The 26,556-nt window shown below is 33.6% G+C and overlaps 3 protein-coding genes across 4 annotated transcripts; all 3 read right to left on the bottom strand.

The window, feature by feature from the left end:
- Positions 1-1,491: 1,491 nt before the first annotated feature.
- Positions 1,492-5,632, bottom strand: LOC131645755 (uncharacterized). The gene is made up of 7 exons (XM_058915969.1): positions 4,869-5,632; positions 4,609-4,664; positions 3,531-3,640; positions 3,256-3,415; positions 2,772-2,864; positions 2,402-2,533; positions 1,492-1,985 (listed from the first exon to the last, which is right to left on the bottom strand). The coding sequence occupies exons 1-7, from the start codon at positions 5,548-5,550 to the stop codon at positions 1,932-1,934; spliced, it is 1,287 nt and encodes a 428-aa protein (XP_058771952.1). The 5' UTR covers positions 5,551-5,632; the 3' UTR covers positions 1,492-1,931.
- A 1,463-nt stretch (positions 5,633-7,095) lies between these two features.
- LOC131645754 (uncharacterized) lies at positions 7,096-10,429 on the bottom strand. Its single transcript, XM_058915968.1, has 4 exons — positions 9,711-10,429; positions 8,724-8,856; positions 8,081-8,258; positions 7,096-7,806 (listed from the first exon to the last, which is right to left on the bottom strand). The coding sequence occupies exons 1-4, from the start codon at positions 10,303-10,305 to the stop codon at positions 7,303-7,305; spliced, it is 1,410 nt and encodes a 469-aa protein (XP_058771951.1). The 5' UTR covers positions 10,306-10,429; the 3' UTR covers positions 7,096-7,302.
- Positions 10,430-12,894: 2,465 nt separating this feature from the next.
- Positions 12,895-16,739, bottom strand: LOC131648777 (PTI1-like tyrosine-protein kinase 3). 2 transcript variants are annotated; one of them, XM_058918504.1, is made up of 8 exons: positions 16,581-16,739; positions 15,888-16,068; positions 15,260-15,513; positions 15,023-15,149; positions 14,673-14,946; positions 13,663-13,795; positions 13,459-13,545; positions 12,895-13,355 (listed from the first exon to the last, which is right to left on the bottom strand). In XM_058918504.1, exons 2-8 carry the CDS (start codon positions 15,979-15,981, stop codon positions 13,236-13,238), a joined length of 1,089 nt encoding a protein of 362 aa, XP_058774487.1. In that variant the 5' UTR covers positions 15,982-16,068; positions 16,581-16,739; the 3' UTR covers positions 12,895-13,235. The 2 variants fall into 2 exon arrangements, with proteins under 2 accessions (XP_058774487.1, XP_058774486.1); XM_058918503.1 differs by lacking the exon at positions 16,581-16,739 and adding an exon at positions 16,361-16,545.
- Positions 16,740-26,556: the final 9,817 nt, after the last annotated feature.

Genomic DNA, 26,556 nt, shown 5'->3' with positions numbered 1-26,556 from the left:
TAACATAACTTATAAACTCTTACAAGTTTAATTCAGATATTGAAATTTGAAATTGTTTTTCTCCATTGTAAAATTGTAAAAGGTTGGAATCCATACCATTTTATGTGCCAAAATAGAATGTCAATGTATAAAGTGATATTATAATGCATTAAATTCGAACTGTACGAAAGATGTTTTGAGGTTTCCATCAATGTTTTAAAAACCGGACCGGACTGACCGGTCGGACCGAGAACCGGCCAGATAACCGGTCTGGTTCAATAGTCAGATCGGGTATGCCATCAAACCGGTGGGAACCGGGAAAATCAGAAAAATCGGCGGTTTAATTGCTTTTTTTAAAAAACTTTTTTAAAAAAAAAATTTTAACTTTTTTTTTAACATTTCTTTTAAACTTTTTTTTAAATATATTTAGTAGTGTATTACTTAAATAGCATTCTTTCATAGTTTTTTTTCGTTAGTGGCAAATTAAAAACTTTATTGTCTATTTGTTATCTTTGCTAATAAATTTTCTTAAATAGCATAAACATATTGAATTTTATTTGATTTTCTTTTTAGGAGGATCCTATTTTGAATTAAATTTGGTACACATTAGAGTTATTTTGTTATAAACTATTCAATTAGATTATGTTATAATTAGACTTTGTTTGCAATTAGACTTTGTAATTTTTTACTATTTTGTTATGTGTGATACCTTTGTTTAAAATTTGAATTTAAGTTATGAAATTGTGAATTTATGATATGATATTTTTAAAAAATTTAAAAGCTAGTTATATTTTTTTAGAGACTGAATCATTCGGTTCGACCGATTTTATACCTATATAATGACATGACTATTCAACCGAGTTATCCGGTTTAATCCGGTTTGGTCGTGCGGTTCGACCAATGACCCAGTGGTTCGACCGATAAACCAGTGACTCAGTACCCTCACCGGTCACACCGTTCGATGACCGGTCCGGTTTTTAAAACACTGGTTTCCATAAGATGTGTGAATTTATTTTTTTTAATTAGTAACTCAATATAACCTATGTTGACTTCGAAAAATGAAAAAGAATCATAATCAAAACTATATGCCCAATTTTAGGAGACCGGGGTAACACAACATAACATTGTCCATTGATTGGAAGAATCCTAGCTTTTTCATTAGTACATCTGAAGAGGTATCACCAATCAACTCAATCAAAAGCTTTTAGATAAAGAATGTCATAGGACCATATAATGAATCAGGTGAAAGCCATTATGGGGTCCATATTTGATATACTATTGTGTTTCTTCTCTATGATGACACATAACCTTGTTGCATGTGATACAAATGGAACTTGCACATGCTTAATAAAGTAACACATAACATTAAAATTGTATTTTTTTTACTCGAGAACAAGGTGAAGAATGGCAAAGAATAATCCAAACTCAAATCATGGTAGGATTCATACTTGACATGTTGTTCCATTAAAGGACGCCTACCCTTGCTTCATGTGATGAAAGTGGAAGTTGCACGTGTTTAAAGTGACAAGTAACATTAAGATTATTTGTTGCTTGAAATACACTGTAATATTAAGATTGTTGCTTGAAATACACTTGTTTTCTTGCATCTAATCTTTCTAGTTATTGTGTTTGACCTATTATTAAGTGAAAGTTATTAAGACAGTGTTTATTTTATTTATGATTCAGAACTACTTTTCTTAAGTAGAGGTTCAGAGCTACAATACAATACAACTTTGAGAAACTATCTATTTAGGTTTTAACAATCTCAAATGTAAAAGACATCTTTTTAATGATGATTATGGTGAATATTATAATTATTGTTATCATTATTATTACTATTATACATCACTAAAATAAACCATCTTAATATATTTCATAAGCAGATACAAAACTAAACAATTAAACATAAATATTCTAAAAGAATGCATTCTACAGTCTGAAGGCAGAAAGCTTCAAGGTGCTATGTTGTCTTCAAGTTGACCGGCGCTGTAATTTTGAGAATGTATCTACAAAAATAAAGGAGGGTTAGATTGAAGAGTTTGAAAAAAGTTCAACATCAAAGGAATAACACAAGATAACTCAAATTCAAAAATGAAGTAGAAGATCAAAATTTCAACACTGTATAGAGAAGTGTTCTAAACCTATAAGAAATGAATGCTCTTTACTATGACTGTGAAAAACTTTCAAACTTTTTCTAACTTCATAGTATCATCACACCCAAGGTGGCGATACTATGTTTCAGAATTCAATCTTGTGAAGATTTATCCCACATAAAAATCATAATAGTATTATCACACCCAGTGAGGAAACTTTCTTTTTTTCAGAAGGTTCATTATGACAATTATATTACAATTAAATTGTAGGAAGCTAGCAAGCAATCATTAGCGCAATATCTGCAAAAATAGGGTTAGCGGTTTCATACCAAACCAAGGGCTTCTCTTGCAATCCCGTGACTGTCCTCACTGCACACTTTACCAAAGAGATACATAAGGTGTTTTCTTTGTTCTAGTTTCAAGTGCTTCGCTAGGCCCCGGCTAACCATCTCCATTTCAGGCTGCAGAGAAACAACCAAAATAAGTGCTATTAGAAAGCAACAGGTTAATTCATAAATCATAGATTGCACAAAAGTTACTCTATCTACTCATCCAAAACAGCATCTAATGCTTATATGTAAAGAGTAATTCCAGTGATAATAAAGGGTAATTATGAAGAGACAACTAAAACCGAGTCCTATATACTAAGTGGAAAATTTCAATGGAAATTTTTTGCAAATTATTGTTTAAGGTACAAACCGAAGATTCCTCGGGAGGAAATACTTGTAGGATAAGGCACATCTTTGAGAGTTCTCCCAAAGCATCAACATGTTTGCCTTGTATTTCTAGAGCCTATAATTGAAAAAACCAAAAATCATTAGTTTTAATGGAGAATGAACTTCATAAAAAAAGAAGGTATCTGAGGAAATCACTAGTTTATGTCTCCCAAAGCATCAACATGTTTGCCTTGCATTCAATAAACTAGCATCCATTGAATTCTATCATTTGTGTGACCAACATAGAAAGTATTCATATTTAATGGCATGAAGTTATAGAATATCTATGAAAGATATAGGGATTTAGCGAAAATTTCCAGTAACAGAAAGACAGCCAACAGTATTCTAGCAAAAAATATAACTGCCTTTATTATGCTAGTTACAAACTTACAATAATGTAATCATGTTGAAACCCAAACGCTAAAAGACAAGATTAAAAGATCATGGATTCAAAGTAAGAAAATTACCCAAGCCTGCAAAAGACAAGCGCGTGTACGTGAAGCCACAGCTGCAGACACAATTGTTGCAGCATGAACATTTTCAACGCCAATGTTTTCCGCAAATCCAGCAAGGAATTGTTGAGAATCCTCACCATAAATACTAACTGAAGTAGCGTAAGTTGGTGCACTGAATATAAACAAAATAATCATTAAAACAGAAGTATACAGCATGAATAACAGCTGATACTCAGCAGTAAACAAAGGTAGAGACACAAACACAGACAGGCCTATGAAGATCACACCTGCTGCAAGCATCTAAAACAAAATTAACAGATGTTCGATACAAGGAGTCCCGAATATTCGCTGGTTCAACCGACACTTGCACACCAGAATTTCGGCATAGTTGACGTAACTGTTCAAGCATACAGGGAAAAAAAAAAAACATCGACGCCAGTAAGAAAACAAATTTCCTTTAGTTATATAAATGACTTATTATATGCACACTTCAATAAAAGAGTTAAAGACCATCAGTCTGGTATTTTAATCATTCAAATTCGATGTTCATCATCAAAGTCAAATGTTTAACATGGATTTTATAACTACACAAAACCTTGGTACCGTGTTTCATTATGCCAATTAATATATTACCAAAAAGAATAATTTTTGTGTTTTAATAACCATGCAGTTGCACTAACTTAGACAGAACTAAATCCCAAAAAGCTTAGACAGAACCATATTAACTTGTTTGTTATTGTTGTAGAAGAGTGTACTAAAGGCCTACAATGTTTGACTTCTAGCTTTTTCACTTTCCTTCATCTATTTGTACTCTTTACTACAAAATCCACAAATATTCTATCTACATGTCTAAACCACCCAGTGTTGTCGATGGCGGAGAGCCAAAATCCCACCATACCGGCCGCTTTGCAGCACCGTTATAGCAAATTATGGCGGAAAAACCCACAATATCGACCGATATTTAGCATTACGGCAAGCCCAAAAACCACCATGTATATCTGCCATAGCGACCATGGCGCTGCTATTTGATAACACTGAAACCACCTAAACCTAATTTGCACCATCTTTTCTATTATATGTGCTACTCTATCCTTCTTTCCAATGTTGTCATTTACAAGTCTATCTCCTCTAATCTTACCATACATCCAACGCAACACTTTCATCTATGCTCCATTTAGTTTATTCTCGCGATGGTTCTTTACAAGTCAACATTCCGTTGCATACAACATCGTCGATTTCACAGTTGTTCAATACAAATTTACTTTCAATTTGTGATGTGTTTTTACATAAAATTTTCCAATAATTAAAACAAATACTACATAAAACTGAATCAAGTAAAACAGTGTGAGAAATCAAAAAACTAACTTGTATGATATCACTCTCGGAGATGTCTTTTGCAGCCATTCTACTGTCAATAATTGCTGGAAATCAAGTGGGTAAGTTGCAACTTGAATTAAAGCATGGAAAACAGTAGAGAAATTAGAAGAGTGTCTTTACCTACACAATTCAACACAAGAAAGTGCATAAATAAACAAATTCATTATAATAATTTTAAAGTGCATTTCAGTTATTATTATAATAATTAACAGTAAAACCAAAAAGTGTAAAATGAGAGTAAGAAAAACCTCGAACCAGTCTGTAAGCATCCCTTTTATATTCCTCTTGCTCATTTAGGTCAAAATCAAAACCATTGTAATTGGGATTATTAACAATTGGCCACCATTTCGGCAATTTCCGTTGAACTGCAACCTTATTATTCTTCAAAGATCGCTTAATCGGCGCCGTAACGCCGCTCCGGGGACCCAATCCAACAACCACCTCTTTCCCGCCAAGACTCCGGTCTCTCCGGACCATAGCCTTATCATAACCAGACGCGTTTCGCCGCCACGGCGCTAACCTAGAAACCAAATCAACCAACACTCTCAAAACAGAAAACGCTACTAGCGTCAAAGCAGCCGAAGTTCCGACGAAGTGGATAGTCGAAGGCCGGCACGAAACGACGACTCTGCGATTTTCGTCGAGAGTGAACAAGGTCTGTAAGTCGCGGTATGCGTCTTTACCGGAGGAGACAATTTGACGAATGTTGGAATGGAAGGAAGGGAAGATTGTGAGGTCTATGACGGTTTCGAGCTTAGGTTCTGAGAAGATGGTGGTGGTGGTAGGGGAGGAGGGTTTGAGTTTGTTGTGACGGCGGGAACGGCGGCGGGTGCGGTGGCCGAATGAAGCGGTGATAAGGCGGGAAAAGCATGGGGATGAAATTGGAGAGTGAGAAGGAAGAGTGGAAGAGGTGGGAGAAAAAATCGACATATCAAATTGCTATTATTACATATACATGTGTAACCAAGCTTTTATTACACCATAGCATAAGAAATAACAACTAGCTCAAGCAAAAGCGATGTAAAAATATATACCGGCTATGATTTTGTCTTATTTGTATTTATCTTTTCCACTAGGCTAACCCTACATGAATCTAAAAGAAAATATTCTCATCCATCCATTTTTCTCTTTATTGTATTGTGTGCATTTTAACTATAGGTATAATTAAAATGGTATTTATATATTTATACTTAATTTTATTTCTTTCTAACTTTAATAATTCATCAACATTTGTTAACAATTCTTTGGATTTGATTGTATGAACATAACCATAAAAAAATATTGAGTTTAATGGTTATCCACTAGTGTAAAAAAGTTTTACATTGTCATCCAATTAAAATATAACATTCTGCCATGTCATATAAATTTTTTAAATTTTCAGTCTGATTTATCCTGATTCATGATCGTTATTGGTTGACAGTGTAAAACTATTTTATACTGTCAGTGCATATTCTTTTTTCAAAAAAAATATTTATAGTGGATATATTTATTTGAAATCATCTGATTATTAGATTTTTAAAATAATTAAAGTACTATAAATATATAATAGATTTATTTAGTCAAAGTTGTAGGAAATAATTTGAAAGTCGTTATTTAACCGGTTCTTGTAAAAAAAACTTATTCAAGTAAAATTGGTAATAATTATAAATTTTTTAATATTTGTACTAGTTGAAATTTTGGTGCTATGCAATAGAATTTTATTTCGCTTTAGTTTGCTTAAGTGGATGAGGAATCAGTTAGAAGTGTGGATAAACTCAAAGAATTTATTCATATCACTCACATTTTTTATTTGATATTAGGAGTGATAGCTGCAAATGAACTCAAAGAATTTATTTATATCTCTCACATTTTTTATTTAATATTAGGAGTGATAGCTGCAAATATTTTAACATGCAAGTTATTGATTGTATGGTACAAGTCATTGATTATCGACGAGAGGTATTTGAATGTTTATAATGAGATGAAAATTCTAAGAAGGTAGTGGAGGATGACTATCATTGACGGTGATCAGATTGATGATCATAGATAAATGAAGTGTTGATCAATGGGATCAGAATGATGGATATGCTGTCAAATGAAAATAATTGACATTTGTTATGGTCAAAATGGCAGTTGATGGTGGTCTAGTAGTCGGATGGTAGTTAAAAAAGTTGTAAGGGTGATGATAATTCAAATTTTGTTTATGATTTAATTTTCATTTTTAGCTAAAATTATCCTTCTATAATCTAGTTTTTCTTTTTAGTCCAAAGTATCCCACAACAGAACGAGGCTAATACTTCTTACCTACATAATTCATTTAAAGGGCTAATTTATCCAAATCCACACCATTTTTACTCAAGTTTTCTCAAATTTTACATCTCAACCTTCTCCATTCTTTTTTTTTCCTTCAAATTTTAATACTATCCTCTCTTTATATTACATTGGTCTAAAGATCATTCACATTATTTCTTTAATTTTCTTTCACATGATACATGCACACATAATTTAGGGACCAAATGTTAAATGTGTAGCACCATGTTGGTATTTTCAAGTGTACTTTAATTGTATAGCAATAATGACTTGGTTAAAACATTAAGACATATATTAAGAAATTCTTAGAACCATACATTAGATTTTATGCATAGTCTGGAAAATCATAACCATCCCAATTCTAAAACATAAGAGGCCTTACAAACTGGAAATTCAATTTTCAGATTGCCCAAAATATCTGCCCGAAATTGTAGCCAATATATTCAACATTACAACCTCATCATCCAGTTCAGCTTTTCCAGCACGAATGTCGGCACACTTTCGCAACAGACTCCTGAGTGCAGCGCAAGTGTCTGCATCTAGTGGAGTATCTACAGCTGCACAGAGAGCAAAAAGCCACAAGCAATCAATTCTTGTGATGGTGTTTTCAGGTTCCAGCAGGCGAATTCGTTTCAGCAACATTGATACTCGGGCTACAGAGTCCATTCCTAGGATTGTAGAAAGCAGGGGAGGAGTGGGAATATTGCTGCAAGTTTGATCTTTGGAAGTTTTCAATCCAGGATTCTCTAAAGACGTAATGTTATCCTCATGCTTGCCAGCCAAGTTAGTAGGTTGATCAGCCTTAGCAATGCTCTTATTATTACAAAGTAGGATATCTCCAAAATTACTGCCAGACAGCATGGTGCTTGAACGTTCTTCAACAAGGCATGACAGATTCTGGAATAACAAATTGAGAAACAAAGTCAGTCCTTAGTACTATACTAAGGAAAAATCAGTATACCCGCCCCATTCCCAAACCGAGTTACCAAGAACTTCAATTATCCAACAGTAATAAATAAATAAAATAGATGATTATATTATGAGTCCTTTACAATTATATGGTTAAGTTTGATCGGGAGATTATGCAATAGAGCATTGATCCTTTCCAAATGAGAAATTGAAGGAAAACAAAAAGGAAAGACAAAGATAAGTTCTAGAACAACATACATACCACTCTTAGTGCTGAAAATTCTGCAAGAAATGCATCCTCCCACTGTTTCAATGGCAACAGATGCTCAGGACACTTGGCAATATCAGGAATCTGGGGCATATAAGGACTTTGCTCCTTTGTAAGTTTACTTCTATCCAGCTTGGATATCTTCACATTAGGAAATTGTTGTGCCTCCCACCTAAGCAAGAAAAGAGTTTGAGGTACATTTTATTGCTCTTACTAGGTAGGCAACAGTAAAGTTTCTTCTACTCTCTATCATTTAACAAATCAGAAACCTAGATCTATACCAAAGTAGCTTAATTTATTCCCCTAGTAAAAGTATGTTCTTGGAAACCACTGTAAGAAATACCAGTCTCAAATTCCACCACAACAAGATAATTTCCCAATACTTCTTAACCCACCTAAACAAGACAATTTCATGAAAGTGTGTCCACTACAATTGTCATACTTGGTTGCATTTTGAATTTCTAGACTGACTAGAAATTTTACAATACTGAAAGCTCACTATAAGTTTGAAGCTAGGCAGTTAGAGTCAGTTTTAATGCATATTCTCAGAACCCTTAATAACTAAGGAGCTGGAGTGATCCACGACAATATTGAGAATCACTAATATAGAGGGCAGAGATGAAAGTTACAGCAATACCTGACACGCCTAAGATATTCCCATCCGTCTTCCGGTGGACCAGAATCAAAATTAGGTTCCCCGTCTACTTGAAAAGCCGGCCTCTGGATGCTAGCATAATCATCCTCACTATCATCATCTTCAATGCACTCTTCTGAAATTGCACCTCAAAGCAATAACAAAACTTTCAGCATTTGTAGATGGGTTAAAGAAGGAATAACAGTATAATTTAGCACATACAAAATCAACAATAAAGGCAAAAAGTATACTCATTCAAACACAATGTAGACAGCAAAAATTGAACTTTTCATTGAATATCAAACAATATACAACACAGCATCCTCATTACTGTAAGACCTAAGTAGTATTTCAACTTTACAATCAAGCCAAAAAAACATGACTTTTCATATACAGTGACTTTATACAAGTAACGAAACAACTGAAAAATCAGTGCCTAAGTACAAAAACTAGAACATAGTCAACAAATGTCGCAGTTAGATCTTTTCAGGTTCCTTTTGCTCATCCTTCAAAGTTCAATGGACATAGACATTCATATATCTGCATCTTCCATTCGCAGCACCCTCACCTGTCCATCACAGAAATTGAAAACATCAACATGACACAATCTGAGCTCACAACCATGACTCACTTAGACACACACAAAGTTACAAAAATCAGAACAATAAAGTTTCACACAGCTTCAGCAGAAAATATATTTAAGATCAAGTTTGTGAACAAACTACAATAGCACACACATTATCAATTTCAAACACACAATCTCTAATAAGAAGCAAAGAATGATCAAGAAAAGCATTCACTGTTAATTTCAGAAACACAATTCAATTTCACCAAAATTTACAGCACATATAAAAATTCCAAATTTACAGCCCAATTAAGAAAACTCATGTCAGCATAACAGCACATTGTTCAACGCAGAGAAAAACAATGCATGATTATGCAAGAAATTATAAAAAAAAAAAAATTATCATGCAAGAATAGAGTACTGACCAATGAGAATGGGTTTCTTGTTGGGAACGAACGGAGGAGGGTTGTTGGGAGCGGCAACCAAAGCATCATACTCGCCGGAGAAGGTGGATTGAAGAGCATCGTAAATCTTCTTCCAGAATTTGCGCTGCTGGGAGACATTCACAAACCTCACAGCCTCCATTTCCTCTCGAGAGTACTTCCTCTCATTCTCGCTGCTGCTACTGCTGCTGCTGATGTTTCTTGCAACAAGGTGGATTGAACTCTCACTCTCAGTCTCAGTGACGGTTACAGCTTTCTTGTGAATCTTCTTGGAAGCTCTTCTTCTCGATTGTTTTCCGATCTTCGGAATGCTATCGAGCAACGCGGTTTCGTCGATCACCTCGATTCCAAGACCTAGGCGATTAGGTTTGTGAACAGGTTTGGGAATCGGAGTGGAAACCAAAGCAGATTCGAGTTCTTCCAAGAGGCGTTTCTTCTTCTCTTCGAGTTCGTTGGTGTTTTGAGGCGGAGGAACTGCGGTGGTTTCGTTTCCGGCGGCGGCGGAGTTAAGAACGGGTTGTTCTTGCGAAATGAGGTCGGAAACGGTAACGGAATCGGAAACGGAAAGTTCAGCCATCGCTCTGTTCAAAATTTGTATGCTTTCTTTTTCTTTCTGGTAATCTGAAATGAATTCTAGTTCTGTAATGAGTGTTGATTCACGTTTTATAGTTCTTGATTCGGGTTAATGGGCCGGGTCGGGTTGTAATTCAACAACAACGTTTATTGGCCCGTGAAAGTTCATACAACTACACGTGGCATTCTTCTTCTATTTGAATCATTTTTCGAACAAGTATATTCCATGATTCATCTCCAACTCATTTCAAGATATTATGATACTGAACAATGGAATTAGAGTTCCTTGACCTAACTTTTAAAAATCTCTCATCTTTTTAAAAGTAAAAGTTTAATCAAATAAAACTTTTAAAAAAACTCATGTATTAAAAAATTAATTTTGTATAAAGATTTAGTGATGGTTTATATATATATATATATATATATATATATATATATATATATATATATATATATATATATATATATATATATATATATATCGTTTTCCCCTTTGTATTATATTTGCATGTCTTTTTTGCCTTTTGTTTTTATTTATAAAACTTCAAGTGAAACATTACTTCACTCAGTAAAGGAAAGCAATGATTGATAAAATGTGTGCTCTCTAAAGCAATGCTATGTGAGAATTGCTTCCTCTACCTCTTGTGAAGTCTTTGCTAGGTTGCGTTAACTTTATACTGTGAATGTTGGTTCATATGGTAAGATTAATCGATTTAAAGCTCGTTTGGTAGTCAAAGGATACACTCTGATTTTTGGATTTAATTATAGTGATGTTATCTCAACTATAGCCAAAATGGTATCAGCTAGAGTTAGACTTCTTCTGCCAGCCTATTCATCAACTTGACATTAATATGCATTTTTACATGGTGATATTGAAGTGGAAGTAACCACTTGGTTTTGTTTCTCATAGGGAGTCCTCGAATATAATTTGTTGAATATACAAGTAGCTTTATGGTCTTATGGAATCTATGAGAGCTTAGTTTGGGAGATTCAACATCGTGGTAGAACAATTTAGCATGATTCGTAGTAGTGAAGTCGGTCGTTACATCGGCTACCAAACCTTTTCCACTTCTCTAAGCAGTAACCTCGATACGAAAAGTTCAATCTAATTTATTGAAAGACTTCGCGCTGCCACACCACAAACAGCCTTAAGGGCAACTATTCTAGGTCGGCCAGATGCTTAATAAGAGAAAGACTATGTCATCAATCCAAGACCATTCCACCAGAATGAGAGATGCGAAGTCCAACCATGTTGTAGAGTCTCACACCTGATCGAGACCATAGTTCTTTGATCACCATCGAATATCGTCTAAAGGTCTCGCATTCCAAGTCAAGGAGCATGGGACACCTTAACCAACTTTCATGTATAAGGTATTTCACATGAAAAAAATGTATGATTCAAATTCATTCTCTCTCATATTACTCCTTACTTTCTCACTGACTTGGACATTATAGTGTCAGGTTGGCCTCTTGCCATCGCACTAAAAACTTGCTAGATAAATTTAAGATCTAGCAAAATAGATGTTAGGTTGATTTAGTCCAAGGTACTGTTTCTTTCAATGTTGTATACTTTATTATCAAGAATATAAAATTTATAAAAAGAGATTCTTATATTTGTTTTAAAGTTAAGAAAACTATTTTTTAGGTATAAAATATTCTTAGGAATAAAATAACTTTCACATTTACATGTTTTTATTCTTAAGGTAATGGGTGAGCATAAATAATCCTATGAAATTTTTAATTCATAAAACGAATACTTCCTAAAAAAACATTCTTGTATGTTTACTTAGTGACTTCAACCCATGTTTATGTGTGACAATTATGGTGTAAGGCTAGTTTTTTTTAAAATCATTTGCTTTTATTCAGTAAACAGAAGAGTATTTTTCTTCAAACTACTCAATTTTCTCCAAGATATATAACAAAAACTTCCTTTTCTTATGTATTGTGCACATATTAAATATACCGGTCGATTTTAATTTGTTGAAAAAGTATGCTCTAAGGGACAAACTTCTCTCACACCAAAAGCACTTTCAATGTTCATATTGGAAATATCACTTGTTCGAATGTATGTTTTTTAAGGGTTATGTGAAATACTTCTTTTTAAGGGTTATGTGAAATTTTTTAAAAATGTCACCATTTCCATCGCGGCTAGTTTATGTGACAATTTAGCTCCTTAAATTGAAGAACTTTAGTCAATAAATAATTTCTTCAACATTAGACTATTCAAACCAATATATGTACATCAATGTGTGATATGGTTGATGTTGTTTAAATATATATTTTGATGGAGATACCAAATAGACTAATTTAATTTGAAGAGCCAAACTATCATTCCACATATTTCATTAAAATAAGATGACTGATCATCGTTGATCACATAGAGCATTAGACAGTAGATATTATGTATGATTTATAAAAGCTCTATAATGACTATTGTAAGATGATCACATAGAGCATTAGACAGTAGATATTATGTATGATTTATAAAAGCTCTATAATGACTATTGTAAGATAATTGACATGACAGTAACAATTACAACATGGAACTATAACCAAGTACCAAATACTAGAAAAGAAAAGACAAACAAAAAGATACAGCAAACATAGGTCTTTCAATCCAAGTATCAATTCAGTCAAGAAACAAATAAAGAATATGGGGGGATTAGCGTTGAGTGACAAACATCTACCAAACAAGTAAGCACCACGCAACCCAAACCCAAATCCAATGTTGCAGTATGGCTCTATAATCTTCTGCACGAAAGTGCAAAACCAGAAATACATGGAATTTAACAATGACAAAACCAGCCATCCAATCCTACACATTCAATCTCAAACAAAAATAAAATATATATTATATATATTATTATTTGCAGTATTTGCAGAAGATGCAGAAACCAAAGAATAGTTTTGTTTTTAAACTTTAAATCATCTGCTTCAAGTTTCGGGTGCAGGCGCGGGAGCCTTCAGAAGTGGTTGGAGTGCTTTAACAACAATGCTCATGTTAGGCCTAAACTCAGCTTCATACTGCACACAAAGTGCTGCTACCGCTGCAAGCTGCATAGTCGTCAACAATACTCATTGTTACAGCCAAGCTCAGAATAGAAGATACAATGTATTATGTGTTAGTTAAAGTGAGGGAGAGAGAAAAAAGAGTTACCTTCGCAACTCCTTTAGGGGGGTACTCTCCTTTCAGTTTCGGGTCAACGCATTGTTTCACTTTATCTTCACTTAACCTTGGGGTAGCCTACAAAAATATATATATGTCATTGAAATATCTACACCAGGTATCCATTGGTAAATAATTGAACCATTGAATCAGGGCAGGCAATAATGAGGCACAAGTTTTAGAAGGTAAACTAACCCAAGTGACAAGACTTTGCTGTCCTCGAGGCATGGTATGATCAACGGGTTTTCTACCTGTAAGCAACTCAAGAAGAACAACACCAAAACTGTAGACATCACTTTTTTGAGTCAACTGTCCAGTCATGGCATATCTGCAACGTTTGGCAACATACATAAGCTAAAAACCAATAAACAAATTTAAATTTAACAAAAGCAAGTTGAAATGAGATGCAAAAACTAATGAAAAACTCAGCAAGAAAAAGATACCAATTCGGTTTTCATAAGGTTCTAGTGAAATTGTATGCCTCCATAACTGAATCATAGAGCATAATACCAAAATGACATGAAACATTTTAATAGCAAATATTAGTAGTTGGTTTTTATTTTGCTCAGAGGAGTTGAAACCATAACCTCCTTATCACTCTCACCCCTATGTTCCAAATCCTCATTTGCTCTTCGTAACAAAAACATACCACCAGTCAACAGTCACTTACTATTTTGCTATACCACTAAATTAGGATTTTTGACCCAAAGTAGGTACCCCCACGACTTAAGCCCTTTAAGTCTACTATGGGACTAACCCTCAAGTCGGCAACAAGACATTTGGTTTTTTTAACCAGGGTTGGACCACCTTCTGAATGGGCGACTCTAAGAATGGAACCCGGGTTCTTTTCCTGTGGGAGAGTCGTGTGAGCCCACTCTCCCGACAATGGGTTGTTGTCAACATTCACTGCTCTATCATCAGTTATAGAAGAAATATTACACATTTGAATTGAATTAACATTAACATGTATTGAATACAAGAGAAGTTGTGAAGGGAAACATGGCTTATTAGATGACAATGATTCTATGATAAATTGACACAAGGTCAAATGCAACTGTATGCAGAGAGATAATGTGCATAGATAGGCAACACTAAACAGTCTAAAGCATTATACATTCATTGTTATACAGATGACAACAACATACTTATGAACTCCGTGGAAAACATATACACGTAGACATATATATTCAAAGCTGGAAACTTACTCTGGAGCATGATAACCAAAGGTTCCCAATACACGCGTAGAATGAAGGCGTGCAGCCATGTCGGGGGCCTGATTAGAGAGATTAAAATCAGCTATCTTAGCTCTGTAGTCTTCAAAGATAAGCACATTGCTTGACCTAATATCCCTATGTATAATTGATGGTTGAACTTTCTCATGTAAATATTCTAATCCCCTTGCTGCATCAACCGCAATTCTAACTCGCTGCATCCAGTTAAGTGTTGGCCCAGGTTGTGCCCCTTGAACTCCCTTTCTACCTGTAACGAAGGCCAAAATCATCCATGAAGATTCTTATATGATATATAATTAAAGAAAATATATGAAGCTACATACCGTGCAAAATGTCATGAAGAGAGCCCATAGTAGCAAATTCATATGCAAGTACACGAAGATTCCCTTCAACACAGTATCCATGCAATTCAACAAAATTTTCATTCTTCAATCTTGAGACCATGGAAACCTGAAATAGAAAATACTGAATGAGAAAGGAAATAAACAAAATGCAGGAACCAACAATATTCTCGTGTATAAATCAAAATTGCTTGTTTAGCTGACAGAAAAAAAAAATGCCTGGGTTAGAAACTCGTTATTTGATTCAGGTTCAGTAGAAACATCAAGCTTTTTCACAGCCACAGCGCTTCCGTCGTTTAATGTTGCATAATACACCCTCCCATATGACCCTTCACCAATCAATGCCTTTGAACCAAAGTTGTCTGTTTTTTCCTTCAGCTCGTCTAAGGATAATGCTGGAACTTCGATAGGTGGTGGTGCCTTTTGTACTTCAGGTTTGAGAGGAGCTGACACTCTCGAACCTTTTGTGTTGCCTATAAAGTACATAAAATTTGGGACAGTAAAATTTTGAGCACAAGATAATTGAAGTACATATAAGAAAAGACGGTTAATATTCATTAGTGTTGTCCGTGGAGGAGAGCCAACGCTTTGTGGTGCCATTATAACGGATTATGACGGAAAAGCCTGCAATATCGGTCAGTATTTACAATTGCGGCGAGTCCAAAAACTCCCCACGTATATCCGTCATAACGCCGTAATTGCGGATATTTGATAACACTAATAAACATGCGATAAAATGAAATCTAAATGTTCAATCCACCAGCATGAAGAATAAACAGAAACGTATCGGATTAAATAAGACTACAGCGAGAAGGAATAAGACCGTGGATTAAATAAAGGTACTGACCATCTCCATAACCCCTTGGGCTTTTCAGGTGTTCATTTTCATTTGATGGATAAGACTCTTCCACCTGACAAGTGCAGCATAGCCAACGACGCATCCTTGTTCTCTTCCTCAAATATAAATCGTCTTTGTTAGAGTTTCCAACGCGAACAAAGTAATCAGGGGGAGGATGAGGAGCATGCGCCTACATAACAACGTCACACGTAAATTTCGAAAGTAAGACATCATTCGAAAATCACACAAATATAGAAACTCCTCAAACATGTAAATGATTAACCACATATCTCTACAATAAATGTCCAATTCCCAAATAACAAAATAACAAGTAACACATGCATCGTTCCCCTATCAAAATATAGAAAGTCCTCAAACATGTAAATGATTAATCATTGAATAAATCATACAATGAATCCAAATTAGAGATAATTTCCCCTAAAAGATCAATTCAACAAACAATGATGATAATTGATTGGTACCGAATGGCGATGGTGAAAGTGGGAGCGGTGGTCCATAAAGGGGGAAAGAGAACGAATCCAAAAAGAGAGGGGGAAAAAGGATTCGGAACACCGGAAGAAGCCCAAAAAAAAATGAAGATGCAACAAATGGGGGAAAGGAAAGGGAAAAGAAAGAAAGAAATAATAGAAATTGGAAACACCAAAATTAGAAGCGAGAAATTAGAGGTGAAATAGAAATTACCTTGAGCACACACGATTGCACACACACGCTAGGGTTTCGTTTGCGATTGAGTTTATTATGTTTTTGAGAAGAGAGAGAGTGAATGAATGATGATAAAGGAAAGGAAAGAAGAAGCCAGGTGGGTTGTGCGTTGTTGTGCTTTTTTGATTTGGCTTTATTTCATTTCATACGGACAAGACAACAAGCTACGCGGCTAAGCTTAATTATATTATTATTATTAGTACTATTTTTCGGATCATCAAAATAAACATTTCAAACTTACACGCAAATCTCTCACCTCTTTATTCTAATAATATTACATCCTCTCTTAATTGTAAATCATTCATATAATTTAGGACACATGACTAATATTATGCTTATACTTCGATTAGATTTTTTTAATGGATAAAAAATTAATAAATAATTTGGTGAAAGAGAAAATTTATATATAATTTTTTAGATATGATTTATATTATTTTTAAATAAAAATATGGTAATATATTTAAATATTTAAGGAGTGAAAATAGGAGAAATTACATGTGGTGAGAAAATTATACTATTGTCATATTTTTACTGAAATATAGTATAAATCACACCTAAAGAATGGTATAAAAGTTGTCTCCTTTATGCAAATTCTATTTCTAGCTACAAAATTATCGATACTGAAAAGTTGAATAGGTTCGAACTCTGACTTTTTACTATTATTTGTTAAATATTTGAGTTTTTCTGATATAATAGTCTAGTGAGTAAAATTTCACGTGAAATGTCTTTCTTTCAAACCCACACTCTTAAATCTGATATTTTTACATAACTAGATCTAGTTTAATCAATTCGAATTTGTGATCTTCTATTATTTTATTATTATGAATAAAATCTTAATCATTAACTTACTAAACCCAAAAAATATATAATAGAATAAATATTTACTACTTAGATTATAAAAAATGAAATAAAGTAAAAATGAATAAATTGATATTTATTTAATTTATTTATTTATCTTTTTTATGATAAAAAATCTTTTTTATTCGGACAGATGAATAATTTATTTTATTTTGTAAATATTTAATGCATTTCAATCAATTTCAATTTATTTTATTTTATACTTTTTTCTTTATTTAGAGATGTTTAAACATAATTTTAAATTATTTAAATTTATTTCTTTGCATTATTTTAAAAAAATGAAGAATATAAATTTATTTGTATTTACCATAGAAATAATTTATATAAAAATACTATTAAAAAAGTGTTTGTACTATAAATTAAAAATAAATGGTTTATTCAAACAAAATTTACATCAATGTTCAATGTTTTCAATGGATTTTTTATTATCAAAATATATGCCATAATTGTATTTAAATATAAAATTAATAATCGATAACTTACTAATAATTTATTTTAATTATCGTTAATATTATTACTCTATACATTTACTATTGTTTTTTTATATATCAATAACTTATTTATGCATAGTAAAATAAATATTATTATCATTATTATCATAAATTTAATTCTAAATTAATAAATTACCTTTATTTAATTCAACTAATATATATATATATATATATATATATATATATATATATATATATATATATATATATATATATATATATATATAGTAAAGCGTTAATTTTTTTACCATGTTGTATTGTAGCTGCAAAATTTAATCTAAATTTGGTCAATATGTTTATTGTTAAACTTGATAACAACCTTTTGTTATGTTTAAAAGTGAAAAAGAAAATGTTTGTTAGGATGGTTATATTTTTGTTGATAAATAGTGAGGATTGGTTAGATTTGTTTAGTTGGCTTAGTAGGAAAGGAAGGAAAAGAAGGGGCAGGGGCGGTGTGTGATGATGGAGAAGGTATCATTGCCCAACTGTTTGTTAGTAGTATTCGTATTGGTCTTTATTTTGGTGGACCCTTTCCCTATGCGTTGTCCGTTTCCTTTCCGGAGACTGCTTCCACTTTCTCAGGATCATGTATGTAACTAAGTGCCATTTACTAATCTAACAAAACAAATTACTACTAGCTTACACAGTTTGGCCAAGTAGTACTCCATTGAGAATTTCCGTATTCATTGTTTGCTATACTAGAAATAATAGAGATGCATGAGATAGTTGGTTGATTTGATGTGTACAAGTTTAGTTAAATTCATGTAACCTATCTATGGTTTAATTTTTGGGAACATCATTTATTGATTTTTTTTTTTTTTTTGCAATAATCAGCTTTTGAAATAAAAATACGTTAATAATCATCTTTGTAGTAATTCATTAAGATAATTATGAGGTTTGCTTACGTATATGACCGACCTAAAATTCTCTTTATAACAATATTAATTTATTAAGATAGCTGTGAGACATGCAGCGTCTAGAAAAAATTACTATAAAACATAATTATAGAGAATAAAGATATAATTGCAAGAGAACCTCATACTTTTGTTGGGAGCATTGAAAGACAATTTTTTTAATGTGAATATAGAATTGCATTCAGAAAGTAAATAAAAATAATGATATGTTAAATTTTTGGATGATCGTTGAAAGATAGATATTTGAGTCAAACATCAAAATAATAATATATTAAATTTTTGGATGATGTAAATATTAGAGTTAAAAACTTCAAAATACTTACATGAGATGCTATTAACAAATGAATAATCTTTTATCCTGTGACGAAAATAAAATTAACAATCAATACACATGTATAAAGTAAGAAATAGGAGATAAAAACTATCATATAAATTTGAAGATTAACACAAAAATGAAAATCTGAAACATAAGTCATATATTTATACTCACATCTAGAAAGAGGATCAATAGATATTAATAAAATTATAACAGAATTTTTTTATTAAAATTTAATATTAATACAATTATTATGTTAGTAACTAGAATTGAAGAGTTTTCTAAACAATAAATTCAATAAAACTGTAACGTAACTACTAAAATTAATTTATAGTTATGTAAGAATTAAATTTTTAGAAAATAAGCAGAATGATAAACTATCAATTCAATGATTATTTAAAGGCGAAATTAATGAAAGGAGTTATAAAAATAATTTTCAATTAAAATATATTAGAGGTAAATAAATTATAAAAATTAACTTATAGTTATATTAGTGTTATTAACTTTTATATAATAATAAATAAAAAAATGAAATTTCATTGAAAAATAGAAAACATATCCCTATTGTACATTTCAAATTTAAAAAACTATAAAGAATAAATATTTTAATATAAATGAAGAAAATAATAAATCTTTAGTATTATTTTTAAACTATTATTATTTAAAATATTTTATCTACTTTAATTATTTAATGTGCATCTTTTTTAGTTTCGTAAAAACATTTTTATTTTATATTATTTAATGCATATTTTTTAGTTTGGTAAAAACATTTTTATTTTACATTATTAAAATAAAATACTTAAGATTACTTTAAACTATTCTATTATTTAATCTTTAAATTTTTAAATTATTATTTTTATAAAATTTTATCTACAACAATTTTTAACATATATTTTTTTATTTGAAAGATTTTCTTAATAATTATTATCAATATGATTTTGGAAGCTTTAAAATGCTAGGTATAAAAGTTATTTTAATAATATAAATAAAAAGCACTATAATAATTTTATTATTTGTAATAAAATATTAATGTCACTTTTTATTAAAAATAATTGTAATTTAATATCTTACGAATAAAAGTAGTAAAAATTTAAAAATATTTTACAATACTATTTACAATTTTATTGATCATGAAATTTTTTAAAATTTGTATTTTTATATATTTTTCTTATTGTAGTGTATTAATTACAATTTTAGCGGTAACCAAAATGAAAATGATTGAAAATATAATTATAAAATTTAACAATTAAAGTTTAAAAAATGAAAAGATATATTATTTGGTTTAGGTGACTTTTTTTTTTAATAATAATTAAATCAATTTAATTTGGAAAGCTATGAGAGAATGACACATCATCTAAAAAACTATGAGAGAATGACACATCATCCTAAAATTAGGGTTTTGTCTAGAGTTGCCATCATGACAACCTTAGATTTATATTAAGTAAATTTCTGATTTTAAGAGTTGTTTTTCTCCCCTTTCTTATTTTATGATTTGATTTTAGGCTAGGGTTTATTTTGTAAAATGAGTTTGATTTTCTGTTTTTTTATGGTTTAGTATCCTCGTAAAACTATTTATATATGAGTCTCGTAAAACTATTTAGTATCCTCGTAAAACTATTTATAATTAGTAAATCTTGTTTGGCTGCACCAATGTCGCTATTAATTTACATTCGCATACTATGTCAATTTTATTTCATACCCGGCCAAACAAATTCTGGATAGATGCAGCTTGGAGTCAACCAAAGCGTTAGAGGAGAAATAGCTCACTACTTTATCTAAACGTTGGATCAAACGTTTGTGCTACGTTCGATTAAATTTGTTCAAAAATAGCTTGAATGCTTAATTTTAATTCTCTTCTTGACTAACTAAAATGATTCTAAAATTAAGGAATAAAGTAAAACTAAAAAAAATAAACACTAAAAGCTAACAACAAATATTGAAAAAAAGGAATGCTAAAATAAAACAAAAGAATAATGTGCAATAAAATTTTTTTTAAAAAAAGAAACAAAGTACTAACTAAATAAAAAACAACATGGGTTAGAGGAAAGAGGGAACAAAAAGCCCAATTAGGGGCACTACAAACACAATCACGGAGTGTGAAGTCACATGGGTGAAGGGCCAATAGGTTTTCAAGCACAACTCCGAATCTAGGATTTTGACTCCTTTATGACCACCCGATGAGAATACTCTGGGAGTCAAAGAGATATAAAGGTCAAGGGACATAGAGGTACCATGTTCTTGGTGGAAAGTGCTACGATGGATCCTTTAATTGACTCATATAGTCAAAAGATCCCAAGGCTTATAATGAGCCAAATATCCTAAACAAACAGAGAGGTGAATAGTATAAAAATGCATGAAGCTTAAGAAGCTTCTCATTTTCCCCTTCTTACTCTCTCTCTCTCTCTCTCTCTCTCTCTCTCTTATCTCTAACTTGTAACACCCTTCTAATACCCCGCATAGTAATAGACAATAATCAGAGTTAACATGAAAAAGGGCATTACAACTTCCAAATAATTCAAACAATAATACTCATGTCATGCCATAAAGGAGAACGTCAACCAAATTTATTCAGATTCATCATGTTAACACAGCGGAATTATCTTTAACATCTGAATAACAAACAGCCAAGTCATAGACTTAAAGCATCAACATACAAATCCATCCAAATTAAAAAGTTCAACAAATAATTCTAAACGACGCCCCCAGTGTTACACGACCAGAGCATGACACGGACCCAACTGACTCTAACAACTACTTGACGAGCTAATCCTCACCAAGTACGAGAGCTACTCCTCAATCTGAAAAATAACAACAGTAAGGGTGAGTCTCATTCACATTTAACTAATGTTATAACATATAAATAATAAAATATCATTTCACATGCCATACACCCAATCACAGTTATAATCAGATTCAAACCATACAATCAGTAAACCAACAATCAACAGCACATATCATAACATTGGACAACCTTCCATTCATGTTATAATATCACAAACAACCTAATGCAATGCAACTACATGCATGTGGTACCAAAATCTGGGATATAACCCAACTCACCGACCCACCATCGTCAAGGATACGGTAACACCCACTCACTAATTCCTCACAATGGGAATTAGCTACTACTGATCCACCATCGTCAAGGACCAGCCACATAATGATTATGAATGCATGCATCAACCATAACATGCTCATCACCCACATACATAGATTAATGTCATAATCATCAATAAGACACATATTTCATACCAACAATACATGTACAATAAACACCAGTTACAACCACAACATCATACAGGTAAACATTCATTAGTGTACCTATAAACATATCCTACCACAAACAATTAAGCTCGGTGTTTTAAAAATAGTTCGAGCCACAACTCAAAACACCATTTGATTATATAAATTATCTGATTAGCTTCACTGTACTCGAAACGGCACCAAAATCCGGTTTACGGTTTAAAATTTACACCTCTTTAAAACTTTTCAAAATGGACAGTCGCAACAACTAACAGCACGCGGCGCCACACACGGTTCGCGGCGCGGAACGAATAAAAACTACGCCCTCGCGGCGCGGTCATATGCTCGCGGCGCGTACTGAGCGCAACAAAGCTTCCTGGCCTTCTGCCAAGCTGTTCGCGGCGCCAACTCCTGGACGCGGCGCGAACTGGCGAATCCCAGCGCTCCGAATAGCAGAAAACAGCCTGCGATTTTACCCTTCCTTCACCAAATCATTACCAATTCAACCCATTCCAATCAGATTTCGCATACAGTACAACAAACACATATTATAGCACATTATAATACATTCAAACCATCCAAATAACATCATTACACGAATCAGCATATTCACTACGTGTAAATCCTCCCAAAACCTAACATTTCTACAACCTAAGCACAACCCAATTGGTACGGATAACACGATCAATTCTATCATACTATCTATAATCCCATAATAGAAGATAAACGGAAGAGTCCCCCCTTACCTGAAGGTTGATTCTTCGTTCTTCCTCGGTCGCACTTCTTCGTTCCTCTTCTCTTTTCACGTTCAAACTTCTTTTCCCAATACTGTAACCTTCTCTATTCTACCACTCCTTCTATTTTATTAAGAATAAAATAAAATTATTTTAATTAGTAATAGGGCCTACCAATGCACCCCCTCCCTTACTAACCACAACTCAAGCCCAATTGCTTAATTCCTCATAGTTCAATTAATTTAATTAAATTAAATTATGAAAATAAATGGAGTGTTACAACTCTCCCCCACTAAATAGTTTTCGTCCTCGAAAACATACCTTAGGCAAATAACTCTTGATAGGAATCCTTCATCTGACTCTCCAATTCCCAAGTCACATTCCCACCTGCTGGTCCTCCCCAAGCTACTTTGACCAGTGCTATCTCCTTGCCACGCAATTGTTTCAGCCTTCGGTCTTCAATCCTCATAGGCAAAGTTTCAACTGTCAGATTGTCCTTTACCTGTACATCATCGACTTGGATCACATGAGATGGATCGGCAATGTATTTCCTCAACTGTGATACGTGGAATACATCATGCAGATTCGCAAGCGTCGGTGGCAACGCAATACGATACGCCACTTCTCCCACCCTCTCCGTAATCTGGAACGGACCAATGAATCGCGGAGTTAACTTCCTTGATTTCAGTGCTCTACCCACACCAGTTGTGGGGGTCACCCTCAAGAACACATGATCTCCTGCTTGAAATTCAAGTGTCCTCCTCCTTTTATCATGATAACTCTTCTGACGACTCTGAGAAGTCTTCATCTTCTCCTGAATCATCTTGATCCTTTCTGTTGTCTCCTGAACAATTTCCGGTCCAATCACGGCACTTTCGCCAGATTCATACCAACATAAAGGCGTTCTACACCTCCGACCATACAAAGCTTCAAACGGAGCCATACCAATACTCGAGTGAAAACTATTATTGTAAGTAAATTCGATCAAGGGTAGATAACTATCCCAAACACCGCCTCTTTCCAACACACAAGCACGCAACAAATCTTCTAGTGATTGAATAGTTCTTTCCGTCTGTCCATCCGTCTGCGGATGATAAGCAGAACTCAATCTCAGCTTAGTACCCAAAGCCCTCTGCAAACCTTCCCAGAATCTGGATGTAAACCTTGGATCTCTATTCGACACGATACTCGAAGGAATACCATGTAAACTCACTATCCTGTCAATATACAATTGAGCCAGCTTCTCCATTGGGTAATCCATTCTCATTGGTATAAAGTGAGCAGACTTTGTCAACCTGTCTACAATAACCCAAATAGCTTCACAATTCTACACCGTCCTCGGCAAACCTGAAACAAAATCCATAGATATACTATCCCACTTCCATTCTGGAATAAATAACGGTTGCATAGCTCCATACGGTTTCTGATGCTCAATCTTCGACTTCTGGCAAGTCAGATAAGCATAGACATATGCAAGGACTTCCTACTCAATGCATCGGCAACAACATTTGCTTTACCCGGATGATAATTCAGTTCAAAATCATAATCCTTGAGAAATGCTAACCATCTTCTTTGTCTCATATTCAACTCCTTTTGGTCAAAGAGGTACTTCAAACTCTTGTGATCACTAAATACTTCAAACCTTGAACCATATAGGTAATGCCTCCACAACTTCAACACAAATACCACTGCTGCCAACTCTAAGTCATGAGTCGGATAGTTTCTCTCATGCACCTTGAGTTGTCTCGACGCATGAGCGACTACCTGTTGATTCTGCATCAGTACACCTCCTAATCCTGACAACGAAGCATCACAATAAACAACAAAAGATTCCGCCGGATTCGGCAAAATCAAGATCGGCGCACTAGTCAACCTCTTCTTCAACTCTTGGAATCCTTCTTCACATTTTGAATCCCAAACAAACGCTTGACCCTTCCTAGTCAACTTAGTTAACGGTAATGCTAACTTTGAAAAACCTTCAATGAACTTTCTATAGTAACCCGCCAGACCAAGGAAACTACGGATTTCGGAAACTGACCTCGGAGCTTCCCACTGAGACACTGCTTCTACTTTCGTTGGGTCAACGGCAATACCATCCTTAGAAATTACATGCCCAAGAAAGCTCACTTCGTTTAACCAGAACTCACACTTTGACAGTTTTGCATAAAGTTTCTTTTTCTTCAATAATTCCAATACCACTCTAAGATGATCCGCATGCTCTTTTTCATTCTTAGAATATATTAAAATATCATCAATAAATACTACTACGAACTGATCCAGAAAAGGATGGAAGATCCTATTCATATACTCCATGAAAACCCCCGGCGCATTGGTTACTCCAAATGGCATCACTGTATATTCGTAATGACCATACCTCGTTCTAAATGCTGTTTTCTGAATATCGTCCGTCTTCACCCGAATCTGATGATATCCCGACCTCAAGTCAATTTTGCTGAACACACATGCTCCAACTAGTTGATCCATCAAGTCATCAATCCTCGGCAAGGGATGCCGATTCTTGATAGTAACCTTGTTGAGTTGTCTGTAATCCACACACAACCTCATTGAACCTTCTTTCTTCTTCACTAGTAACACCGGTGCACCCCACGGTGAGACACTAGGACGAATAAATTTCTTCTCAAGTAAATCTTCCAATTGATTCTTCAACTCATTCAATTCCGATGCCGACATACGATAAGGTGCCATCGACACAGGATTAGTTCCAGGAATTAGTTCAATAGCAAATTCTACCTCCCTCTCTGGCGGCAATTCTCTTACATCTTCTGGAAAGACTTCTGGAAATTCACATACTACCGGTAAGTCACTACTCACCGCTTTCTTTTTCACTTCCATGGATGCAATCAACATGAACACGACAGCCCCGTCCTTCATTGCTTCATCCACTTGTCTAGCCGTCATCGCTAAATCCTCAACACTGACATCTTCAGGAAAAATAACCGTCTTCTTGAAACAATTGATATGAACCCGATTAAATTGCAACCAATTCATACCCAAGATAACATCAAGTTGTTCCAACGGAAGGCACACTAAGTCCATTCCGAATTCTCTACCAAAAATATCTATTGGACAGTTCAAACAAGCGAACGAAGTAGTCACTGAACCCGACGCAGGAGTGTCAATGACCATACTTCCATTAATCTCAGATATTTCCAAATTCAGTCGTTTAGCACAATCCAATGAAATAAATGAGTGAGTTGCCCCAGTATCTATTATTGCAATTAAAGGAGTGCCATGGATAAAACACGTACCTTTAATCAACCGATCCTCTGGAGTAGTCTCTGAACCAGATAAGGCGAACACCTTACCACCAGCTTGATTCTTCCTCGGCTTAGGACACTTAGGACTGATATGACCTTCTTCCCCGCAGTTGAAACAAGT

The sequence above is a fragment of the Vicia villosa genome, linkage group LG2 (assembly GCF_029867415.1).
Source record: "Vicia villosa cultivar HV-30 ecotype Madison, WI linkage group LG2, Vvil1.0, whole genome shotgun sequence".
Taxonomy (NCBI): domain Eukaryota; kingdom Viridiplantae; phylum Streptophyta; class Magnoliopsida; order Fabales; family Fabaceae; genus Vicia; species Vicia villosa.
The sequence above is the reverse complement of the archived record's forward strand: the minus strand, read 5'-3'. Positions and strand labels throughout refer to the sequence as shown.